Source organism: Brassica napus, chromosome C8 (genome assembly GCF_020379485.1).
Source record: "Brassica napus cultivar Da-Ae chromosome C8, Da-Ae, whole genome shotgun sequence".
Lineage (NCBI taxonomy): Eukaryota > Viridiplantae > Streptophyta > Magnoliopsida > Brassicales > Brassicaceae > Brassica > Brassica napus.
In genome coordinates, this window is record NC_063451.1 from 47791665 (window position 1) to 47803748 (window position 12084).

A 12084-nucleotide genomic window follows, 5' to 3' on the forward strand; every position below is an offset into this window, starting at 1 on the left:
TTAGAAAATTTTCTCTAAAATGTTTTCTAAAAAGTGCCAAGTATTATCTTTTTGGCATACAAACAAGCACTTTTATCAATTCATAGAAATATTCTTCTTTTTTTCTATTTAAAATAAAAAATATCATAAACCTATAGAAAAATTCAGACTAGTTTGTAAAAAAAAAAGGTTCAGCTTACATATTAACCAATCTTTCTGAAAATAAATAGAGAAAAAGACAAAAATAGCACTAAATCAAGTTTTGGTTCCCAAACTAGCACTCAAAGTCAAAAGTCACAAAAATAGCACTTAATGTTTTATCAAAAGTCACAAACTTAGGGTTTAGAGTTAAAGGGTGGGATTTAGGGTTTAGGGTTTAGGGTTTAGGGTTTAGAGTTTAGGGTTTAGGGTTTAGAGTTTAGGGTTTAGGGTTTAAAGTTTAGGATTTAGGGTTTATAATTTAGGGTTTAGGGTTTAGGGTTTAGAATTTAGGGTTTAGGGTTTAGAGTTTAGGGTTTAAAGTTTAGGGTTTAGGGTTTAGGGTTTAAGGTTTAGGGTTTAGAGTTTAGGGTTTAGGGTTTAGAGTTTAGGGTTTAGGGTTTTGAGTTGAGAAATGAGGTTTTAGGATAAGATATAAACTTAGAAAGGTGTTATTTTGGTCATTTTAGTTTGTAAGTGCTACTTTTGTGATATAAACTCAGAAAGGTGATATTTTGGACATTTGCCCAAACTCAAATTATTTCTTTCTTATTTGCTAGATCCACTCAAATTATAGTATAAGATGTCAGAAGAGAATCATGAATTAATTAATTAAGTTTGAAGGTAAACTAATCAACAAGACTTTATATCATTAGTCTACTCGTATCTTATATGAACGATTATGTCATAATAAGAGCTTAACTGTTGTAAGAAGAAAAAGGAGCTTAATCAGCAAATCGAATGTCAAGTTTATATGTGTGTTAGTAGGAGCTTTGAAGTTGCATTTACCAAATCAAAACTTAAGATGATTTGACCAAAGAAAAAGAAAACTTAAAAGATGATTTTTTTTCCATAATAAGAGCTCTGTTAATTAATCCCAATGACCTGATTCTCATAACAAGAGCTTAGTCAAATAGCTGACGAGAGCACTAACTAAACCACATCACAATCAAACATGGGCCAACTTGTTTCTGACGAGAGGTCCTTTGCCTATGCTTCCTCTCTGGGAGAAGTTTTTCAAAGGCAACGACAAGGTCTTGTCGGTTTATGTTCATACTCCTCCTCCGGGGTACGACATGAATGTCTCGAGTGTGTGACAGCTTAAAGCTATACCACCCGGTTTAATTATTTATGATTTACTTCTGGTTATGATGGTTTATTTCATTTACCGGTTTGTTGGTTCAATCAAACTATATGTACTGGGTCATAGAGCCATTTTAGGTAATCAATCAAAAACATAATAATAAACTTTATCTTCTTCATTAAATTATTTCTCTATCATCATCATCATCATCATCATCATTCATCGTTATCAATCATCATCAACCATCTTCAAATCTTTGTTCTTAAGGATGATTCTTCTTCATTTGTAATCATCTACAACACTTGATTTGCCTTTCTTAGACAAGGGTTTATCTTTACTGTTACAGAGTCATTCTCCGTTTTACGACCGGCAGATCCCGAGCCAGGTACGTGTTTGATGCAGTGTTGTGTCATTAGAACAAAAGCAAACTCATAGTTTCACCAGTGGTTTACCTTAAGAATACAAGAACAGAGTATTGGATAAGGTGAGTCATTTGGGTTTAAAGTTACCTTAGACTATTTGATGGGTCCTTTGGATTTAAAAGTTTCCAACTTTTCTTTCATTGTTAGCTACATGAAGATAGGTTACTCACTCTTGCTCATTATTTTTGTGTTGGCTATATGTATGTCTTACGGTGGTTACACATTCTTTTAGAGTATAACAATGTGGAACATATTTGGTTTTAGTATATTGATGGGAAAAGATTGATGATCCATAGGGGGGGTAAAGGCTGGAACTGTTTAGTTGTGAACCAGGAAACAAAATCATTATATATATATATATATATATATATATTTTAAAACTCTTTTTGTTCTAGTAGTCTCTATATATTGCAATGATACTGGTAATAACTGCACAAGGCTTTTTCTTTTGAGGGATCATGGATGGTCTGTTAGATTCTGTTTGGTTCTGATGTATCTTCTATACTTTGATTTTTTTCTCAGAAATTTGCATGGGGATCTTCACTAGTAAACCGATGCAGAGAAGCGTCTTCTAGCCAACGCGTTACTCGACTTCTCAAACGAGCGTTTTTTTCTTCTCTCAGAAAGCTGTGTCCCTGTCCACAACTTCATAACCGTCTACACTTACCTACTCAACTCCGCTTACAGTTTTGTCGACTCTTTCGTACGACGAGCCAACACGTTACGATCAAAACGTGGTAATCCTCTATGTGCTCTTTTGCTCAAAACGCTTACGTTGCAGCTCACAATGCCCGTGTGCTCAAGGCAGAGAGTGTAGTCGATAAGAACGAGTGGATTAATAAGTTGCAAAAGGTCATTCAGGCTCGAGGAGGCCAAGTGGGCAATGTTCTATGAGACACAGTTTTTCGGAAAGTTCACTGTGAGTCACTTTGCCAACTTTTTATGCTTAATCTCCTATCTTTCGTATTTTCCTTCCTTCGAGTCTACGCTGGATATATAGTTCACTGGCCTTATGCACTACCAGTACCAGATATTACTATGGCGAACTTCCAAGTCTATGTTACAAAGGTTTCTATGTGGCTTGAGAAAACTGAATGGAAGAACGTTAGAAATTTGAACAGTTAAAACAAGTTCTTCTGGAAGTGAAAAAAAAAATCAGTAATATCTTAGTGAACTTGGAAATGGTTGTCTGAGTTGTTAATTGTTGAAACCTTTCGCTATATATAAGGGTCAGACACTCGAGAGAATAGAAGTTACGTTTGTGGCATATCAAGCATTATGCTTGGTTCCCTGTTAGTGGTTACTTATGATATTATCTTGTCTATATATGTTGGCAAGGAAACCCGTTGATCCAGAAGAGGAACTCCGGTGGATGTCCCAAGAAGTGCGGGGTTACGTTGAAGCTGTCCTTAACAGTCGTGCAGCCAATGTTCCAAAGGTTAGCTCCAAACTTCCTTGCCCATCTCTTTTGCTTCCAATAAATAGTCATCGAAATCGTGATACTAAGCAACTTGAATTCAATAGGCTGTTGTTCTGTGTCAAGTGGAGAAAGCAAAAGAAGAAGACATGCTGAATCAACTATACAGTTCTATCAGGTTCAGTATCGTTCCTCCCTTCCCACCCCCTGTCCTATTTCAGTTCTGCTGTGTTTATCTGCGCTATCTTGTATTTGATCTTTAGTGCAATAGGCAATGAGAGGATTGAGTCATTGATTCAAGAACCAGTGGAGGTTCTTCTTCAGGGGATGACTGGAGAAATGCCTTCAACAGCGCTGCTAATGGAGCGCCAAATTCATTGTCAAGGTACGGATCAGGTGCTCACAGCCGCCGCTACAGCTATCATGCTCAGAATGGAGAAGCCGAATCATCAGGCCATGGTGTAACAGGCGTGCCACCCCAAATCGGCTGCCACCAGCACCACCACAGGCTGGTTCATCTTACAAGTATTAGAATCTGAAAAAAGACTAAAGTGAACCCGGTGACAGATTCTTTTACTGAGACAGTAAAGACTTGTTTTTTTTTGTCTCCTTGTAGATAATATTATCACGCATCTGTTTTGCAGCTAAAATTTTTGGTTTTTGTTATTCCAAAAACCATTTTTCATCCAATCTAAGCTTTTTGATAAATGGCAATCATGTTCCACCATTCAGAGTGTAGAGGTCCTGTGCAATCCACATTTGTTTGCAGATAGAGCTAACATGAGATGATGATGTTTTGTCCTGGCAACTTCACACTAGATAGGACGGACGGGATCATGGATTGGAAGAGATCAACAGCATCATCCTTTTTTGATATTGACCAGCCCACTTCTCTACCATCACCGAGAACAGAGAAGACGGAATAGAAGAGAAAGAATGCCATTCCTGTCTCGGAGAAACGAGGCTGAACCAATGTAAAAGCTTTACCATGAAGAGAAATCCATCGTAGTTATGTGATTTGGAGGAGATAACAGAAAACCCCCGGTTCCATAATCATATATCTCACCCGGTTCAATTTGTTTTTGTTTTTTTTAAGTACAAAATCCGAATTCGATCATCGTAGATTTGCGCTGCCCATCTTCAAAAGAAAACCGGGTTCAATAATCATGTGTGTAAATCCGGTTAGATAATCATTTACCTAAACCTAGTTGAAATTTTTTAACAAGAATGTAGTAAAATCTCATTACACTAATCTCATTAGATCGCCAAAAAAATCTTTACGCCAATTCGTTAGAGCCCCCATACTATCACTACGCAAAATACCTGAAAAAGAATCAGAAAAAATACATGTCATGGACAAGAAATATTTCTAACATACACACTATCTATCATCCTATTGTTACGTTTCAAACCTCTCCACAGTCGAGTCACAGTAAAGCCACAGTAAAGTCAGAAGAGTTCCTGAGCTAATTGATGATACTTCACATAATCAATCTCATTTAGCTTGACACAACACAGAATCTGCTCTGGTAACTCCTCTGTTTTTTTACCCTGTTCATACATACAAATACTCACCATAAGCGATACAAATTTTATCTATCCATAATTACTTTTTTGTAACAAAAAACTACCTGAATTGTGAGGCCAACATCAAGAACACAGATCTTCAATCTGTCTATGAATGCTTTAAACCCTTTTCGGGATACATCACTGAATCTACGCATATCAATATCAATCTCAAAGTAATTTTCACCCTACACAGAGTTAGAAAATTTCAAGTCATTAGTTACTTTCTTATCAAGAATGATAAAAAAGTTTGGTCTCACCAAGTAGAACTCGTGCTGCAGACGCGAAAGAAGGGGCCTTTCGTTGTAAGCCTTCATCAGCTTTTTCTCTGGACGACTCAAGTGCAGAGTATCTACGTTGGCAACACGTCCCAATATCTTAATCCGTTCTCTAAAAGGCACGGTTACATCCATATGGAATCTTTTAACTTTCTCAACCTCGTCATCTATTAATCTCTGCGCAAAAAAAACACATGGATACAGTACAAAAGAGCATTACAATGAGCCATAAAGATCGAAACTATAAGTCTCAAGCGTTACGTCTACCTGGATGTTTTCTTGGAAATGGAGAGGAAGCTCGTTTGAATAGTTATCCGAAAGTTTGAAGTACAAAACAATATTCATTCCTTCCCCGTCAGTGTCAACTTGAGAGATCGTAGTTGTATACAAGGGAACCTGTTGGAACGGTAGACCAACAGAAAACAATCAAAGGGAAATTTCACAAACAGGCCAATAAAACAGACTAATCACGAGAACTAAATTGTACCTGAACATTAACAACAAGGATAGATGGGAGTTTGGTGGATGTGGTAGTAACCGGAAGCTTGACATATTGTGCCACATGGTTTATTTTACGTTCCGATAAGAATACATCCACACCAAAAGGATTATACGCAGCATGCCTAGGTGCAAACTCTTTCTTCTTGTCACTGAACAAAAAAAAAGTCAGATGTACAGACTCTTGTTTAAGATAGTTAAAGTATAATCATAAGGGAAATCAGTAGTATGTTCACCTTAGATAAGTTCTGCCACGAACCCGAAAGCTATTTGGCTCGATAGTTGTCCAACAATCTAGCATTTTCTTGTCACCAGGACAGAAAGGAACCTGGGAACCCGCAATTGGTCTCTTCAACTGCAGCCGAGAAAGAACTGGGACGTTTGTGTCATTTAAGTCACCGCCTGATTTCAATGGCGACATGGATTCCTTTGAGTCAGAGTCTCGTGTTGATGAAGTGGTTGTAGTACAGGAGCTTGATGCACACTTATAACGCATCGCCTTCAAGACTTTGAACACTGAGTCAAGGCTCAAGGCAAATTCAACCTTCCCTTGTTCTCCACCGATAATCATGCCAATTACCTCACCATTGAGGTTTACAAGGGGCCCACCAGAGTTCCCCTATCATCAGTAAAATGAAACCGAGTCAAACTGACTAACAAAAACGCAAATAAATAATGTAGGTGAGTCTTACCTCACAAGTTGCACAATCCGTCTGAATGTATAGGTTGTTACCGCCTCTAGTATTCGCTTCCTTGGAAGTGCGTTTGAGACAGCTTGTAAACAATAAAATAACACAACATGAGAAATTTAAAAATGGACCAAGAAAAAAGAATAAATAAATACCTAATCATGCCCTTTGAGAAGCTGTTAGGCCAAGCATTAGTTGAACCCACAGCCAAAACGAGATCACCAAGACAAACTCCCTTGTCAATACCCCATTTCGCAGCAACAAGTGCAACTGAGGTGGGAACATCGATTTTGACCAAGGCCACGTCCTTCCAAACCCTGTACTCCGAAACTACTCCTATGAATTTCTTGCCGTCATTTAAAAAAACCTTCACCTGCCAATTCAGAATATTAAATACAATCATGTTAAAACTAATATTATTAAGATAAGATGTTGTGTATTTACCTTTTGTACAGATTGGGAATAAGCTTTATCGTATTCCAAACGTTCTACACTTGCGAGGATGTGGACCACGGTAGGAGCTATGATTGCCGCTGCTCTTCTCAGGGTATCTCTTCCGAAGTCGGTTGATGGCTTAAGTTTGGCTAGAATGGTTCGTTTCTGAGGAGGATTGGCATCGGTGGAACTGCTCGTGGAGGAGTTAGATGAGGCGAGACTCGAAGTTGGAAGAGGATCTCCAACGTTGGTTCTTCCAAAGCAAGGTTTGTAGGTTTTCATCAAACCAATGTACTTCCACTCCTTGAAGGAGTCGATCTACAAGGAAAAATAAATTAAATAATTTCAAATATAAACTTAAAATAGGAAAGACAAGAGACAAACCTCTATAGATTTCTGGATCTGACCTCGTTTTTCAAATAGAGCAATCCAGCGATTAAGATCAGGTCTAGATATCTGAAACCCTCCCTCCTTCTCTATCTTTCTCAGAACATCATCACATGAATCAGTTGTTGACTTAAGATTGGCTAGAATGGTTCGTTTCTGAGGAGGAGTGGGAGTGGGAGCGGAGGAGATGGTCCTGGAGGAGATAGACTCGAATTTGGAAGAGTATTGTTCATGGAAATGCTCCTCCAGGAGGAGAAGGTTCTGAGTAAACGCAGCATCACCGAAACCCTAATTCTATCTCTCTCCGGCGATGGAAGAGTATTGTTTATATTATGGGCTAAATTTCTATTGGGCCTTTTAAAATGATCAAGCCCATAAGACAATATGGTTTTGCCTTTTCTTTTGAGAATTACATCTTGTGTTAGTCACAAAATAATATATGTACTAGGGAGGGATTGTAATATTATTTTACTTGTTATGAAATAACTTATAATTTATAGTATCGAGAAATTTAAATAAAAGTAGAATTTAATACCCGTATGAAGCAAATAACACTACTATAAGTGAGAAAGATTATTATAAGCAAGTAGAAGAAGATGTAATGGTTCTTTTCTTATAAACTCTTGTTCTTGTTTATAGTGTACAAAAGAGTGAGATGAGTGATGGTATTTATAGTGAACAACAATGCATAAAATATCAAAGATGGTGCTTGATTTGGTAAATAAGTGGGTGATCATAGTGCTTGATGAGTAGATGATCATAGTGCTTGATGAGTAGATGATCATAGTGCTTGAGTTGGTAAAGGGGTGGAGGATCATTTCAAAGTTTATCTTATAACACTCCCCCTTGATCATCCATCTTGTATTAAATTAAGTTTCGTAACACTCCCCTTGGGAACCGGTGTCACTCTCCGTTCTCGCTTAACGTCTTTGTTGCCTCGTTAAAAACCTTTCTAGGAAAACCCAATGGGAAAAACCATAGTTAGGTAAAAAGAGTACAACTACGTAAGCTCCCCCTAGATTGAGCAGTCATAGATCCTTCTGATGACGCATTCCAATGTTATGGACATGTTTTCTGAATACCGAAGTAGGAAGTGCTTTTGTGAAGAGGTCGGCTGCATTGTCGCATGATCGGACATATCTTACTTCAATCTCTTTCTTCTTCTCGAGCTCTTGGGTGTATGAGAAGAACTTTGGATGTATATGTTTTGTTCTATCACTTTTGATATATCCTTCCTTCGTTTGAGCAACACATGCTGCATTGTCTTCATATAGAATAGTTGGCCCCGTACTTTTGTCAATCCCACTACTTGAACAAATGTGTTGGCTTATTGATCTTAGCCATACACATTCTTTACTTGCTTCATGGAGTGCGATGATCTCAGCATGATTTGAAGAGGTAGCCACAAGCGTTTGTTTCTGAGAACGCCAAGATATAGCAGTGCCTCCGATCGTAAAAACATATCCTGTTTGCGATCGGGCTTTGTGTGGATCTGAAAGATATCCTGCATCTGCAAAACCAACCATTTGACCATTTGAATCTTTAGGGTAAAATAAGCCTAAATCAATAGTCCCTTGTAAGTAACGAAAGACATGTTTAATTCCATTCCAATGTCTTCGTGTTGGAGATGAGCTAAATCTTGCTAGAAGATTAACAGCGAATGATATATCAGGCCGTGTACAATTTGCAAGGTACATCAACGCTCCAATTGCACTTAGATATGGTACTTCCGGACCAAGTATCTCTTCTTTTTCCTCAGGTGGTCGAAATGGATCACTTTCAATGTTAAGTGATCTAACGACCATCGGGGTGCTAAGAGGAGTTGATTTATCCATGTTAAATCGTTTCAACACTCTTTTAGTGTATGTGGATTGATGCACAAATATACCATTTTGTGAATGTTCTATTTGTAGGCCAAGACAATACTGTGTCTGTCCAAGATCTTTCATCTCAAATTCTCCTTTGAGATAGTCTGATGCCTTTTGTATTTCTTTTTGAGTTCCAATAATATTTAGATCATCAACATATACCGCGATTATCACAAATCCGGATGTTGTTTTCTTGATGAAAACACATGGGCATATAGGATCATTCACATATCCTTCTTTTGTTAAATGTTCACTGAGACGATTGTACCACATACGTCCAGATTGTTTTAACCCATATAATGATCTTTGCAATTTTATTGCACATAACTCTTTAGGTTTGGAACTTAATGCTTCTGGCATTTTAAATCCATCAGGGATTTTCATGTAGATATCAGTATCTAATGATCCGTATAGATAAGCTGTAACAACATCCATGAGACGCATCTCAAGATTTTTATCAGCGGCTAGACTCATCAGGAATCTAAATGTGATCGCATCCATTACAGGAGAATATGTTTCCTCATAATCAATACCAGGTCTTTGAGAAAATCCTTGGGCTACAAGGCGAGCTTTATACCTTGTAATCTCATTTTTCTCATTTCGTTTTCGAACGAAAATCCATCTGTACCCAACTGGTCTCACATCTTCAGGTGTGAGTACAATAGATCCAAACACTTTTCGTTTGTTAAGCGAATCAAGTTCGATTTGTATTGCTTCTTTCCATTTATTCCAATCATGTCTCTTTTGACATTCATATATGGATTTCGGTTCTGGATCATCGGTATCTTCATTTACCTCACCTGACACGATATATGAGAAAGCATCATCAAGATCATTTTGTTCATTTCTATTCCATATCCTTTTATTATGGATGTAATTAATAGAAATCTCATGATTATCTTTCGATTCATGATGCTCTGATTCATCAGAGTCCTTATCATTTATTTCTTCCAAAATATTTTCTGCTATTTTGGGTGCATCATATATTTCAGCTTTCTTCTGTTTCCTAGGATTCTTATCCTTAGAACCAGCAGGTCTACCACGCTTCAGGCGTGTTTTTGGTTCTCGTGTGTCATCCTCCTTTTCTTGTTCATTTGGCATTTTGATACGAGCAGGAGCATTTGCAGCTGGTATATGAGATTTAGTTACCGTCTTGGTATCTGCAAATGCATCAGGTAGCTGGTTAGCTATACTCTGTAAATGCATAATTCGTCGAACTTCTAGTTCTGACTCTTTAGTAGGAGGATCAAGATATAACAATGATGGTACACTCCATTTTATATCACTTCCAACATTTTTGTTTTCTCCCCCTAGAACTGGGAATACATTTTCGTCAAAATGACAATCAGCAAAACGTGCTGTAAAGACGTCACCAGTCTGTGGTTCTAGGTATCTTATAATTGATGGAGAATCACAACCAACATATATTCCCAACCTTCTTTGTGGTCCCATCTTTGTTCGTTGTGGTGGTGCTACAGGCACATATACCGCACAACCAAAGATTCTAAAGTGGGAAATGTTTGGTTCTCGACCAAACGCTAACTGAAGTGGGGAATACTTATGGTATGCACTCGGTCTGATCCGAATGAGTGCTTCTGCATGCAAAATGGCATGTCCCCATACAGAGGTTGGAAGTTTTGATCTCATGATCAATGGTCTTGCAATCAATTGCAGACGCTTAATTAAAGATTCAGCCAAACCATTTTGCGTATGAACATGAGCAACCGAATGTTCAACTTCAATTCCCATTACCATACAATAGTCATTGAATGCTTGGGATGTGAATTCACCAGCGTTGTCTAGTCTAACTCTTTTAATAGTATAATCAGGAAACTGTGCTCGCAGTTTGATTATCTGAGTTAGAAATCTCGCAAATGCCACATTTCGAGATGATAATAGACAAACGTGTGACCATCTACTGGATGCGTCAATTAATACCATAAAATAGTGGAATGGTCCACATGGTGGATGTATCGGTCCACATATATCACCTTGAATTCTTTCAAGGAACTTTGGTGATTCTTTATCGATTTTGGTTGGCGATGGCCTTACGATCAATTTTCCTAGAGAACATGCAACACATGTCATTTTATTCCCTTGAGAAATCTCCTGGATTTTCAGTGAATGACCATGTGAGCTCTCTATGATTCTACGCATCATTGTACTGCCTGGATGGCCAAGGCGATCATGCCATAACGTGAACTCTTCTGGGTTCCGTTTTACTACAAGATTTGATTCGATCTCATCGATATAAGTATGATGTAATCCCGAAGGAAGTTCTGGAAACTTTTCCAATATGTGTTTTCTGCCACATTTTTCAGAAATTACATACATGTATTTCTTTCCATCCTCAGTTGCAGACTGAGTATCATATCCGTGAAGATATATGTCTTTAAAACTCAACAAATTCCTTTTAGAACTCGGAGAATATAAAGCATTATTTATGGAAAATTTTGTTCCATTCGGCAAAGTAAAGTTTGCTTTACCAGTTCCTTCAATCACGTCTGCAGGACCTGATATTGTATTGACGACAATTCTTGTCGGTTTTATATCAGAGAAATATCTCTTTTGTCTCAGAATAGTGTGCGTTGTTCCACTATCTGGTATGCATATTTCACGAATCCGTTTCTTGGATTTTGCTCCATTAGTATTTTGATCCATTTCTGAAATTATCATAAACATTAAATAAAAGTGAAACGTGAAATTTATTCATTGATTATATAAAGAAAACACACAATAATTATACATATATTGTTGTTAAAACAACATTATTCTTTGAAAACATAATTATTATATATTACAAATGAGGACTATTCAGCAGTCTTATTAGAAACATTTCCGTACTCTTCAAGAGTATTCTAGTCCAGCTCATTTGCGAAATTAGAGGATTCAAGGTATGAGGTCCCTTCAACGTTTTCCGTGAGGTTCACCTCTTTAGCCTTTCCTTTTATGGATTCTTGATATAACTTGCACAAATGTGGGGGAGTACGACAGGTACGGGACCAATGTCCTTTACATCCACATTTGTAACATTTTCACTCTTCAAGAGCGTGAGGGAGATTGATTTCCTTCTGATTATCGAATCTGTCTTTCAAGGCTTGCCATAATACGGCTGGGTCCTCAACGTCTCCATAGTCGTGAGTTAGATTCTCATCTAAATGCTTCTTCAGGAAGATTATCGCTTCGGCTATATGCTCGGGTGGCGATTTGTTACCGATTTTTATCGCTTCGGTTATATTTTTTTTATTATTATTACAAGATAA

General features: G+C 37.6%; 1 protein-coding gene and 1 pseudogene across 2 annotated transcripts; one reads left to right on the top strand and one right to left on the bottom strand.

Moving 5' to 3' along the window:
• The first annotated feature begins 1387 nt into the window (after positions 1-1387).
• Positions 1388-3808, top strand: LOC106346532 (annotated as a pseudogene).
• Positions 3809-4239: 431 nt separating this feature from the next.
• LOC106346531 lies at positions 4240-7384 on the bottom strand. Of its 2 annotated transcripts, none has more exons than XM_013785894.3 (11): positions 6974-7384; positions 6576-6884; positions 6287-6504; positions 6135-6216; positions 5679-6061; positions 5432-5594; positions 5212-5340; positions 4927-5121; positions 4732-4854; positions 4513-4651; positions 4240-4423 (listed from the first exon to the last, which is right to left on the bottom strand). In XM_013785894.3, the coding sequence occupies exons 2-10, from the start codon at positions 6846-6848 to the stop codon at positions 4550-4552; spliced, it is 1668 nt and encodes a 555-aa protein (XP_013641348.1). In that variant the 5' UTR covers positions 6849-6884; positions 6974-7384; the 3' UTR covers positions 4240-4423; positions 4513-4549. The 2 variants fall into 2 exon arrangements, with proteins under 2 accessions (XP_013641348.1, XP_013641347.1); XM_013785893.3 differs by having other exon boundaries at positions 6951-7381.
• Positions 7385-12084: the final 4700 nt, after the last annotated feature.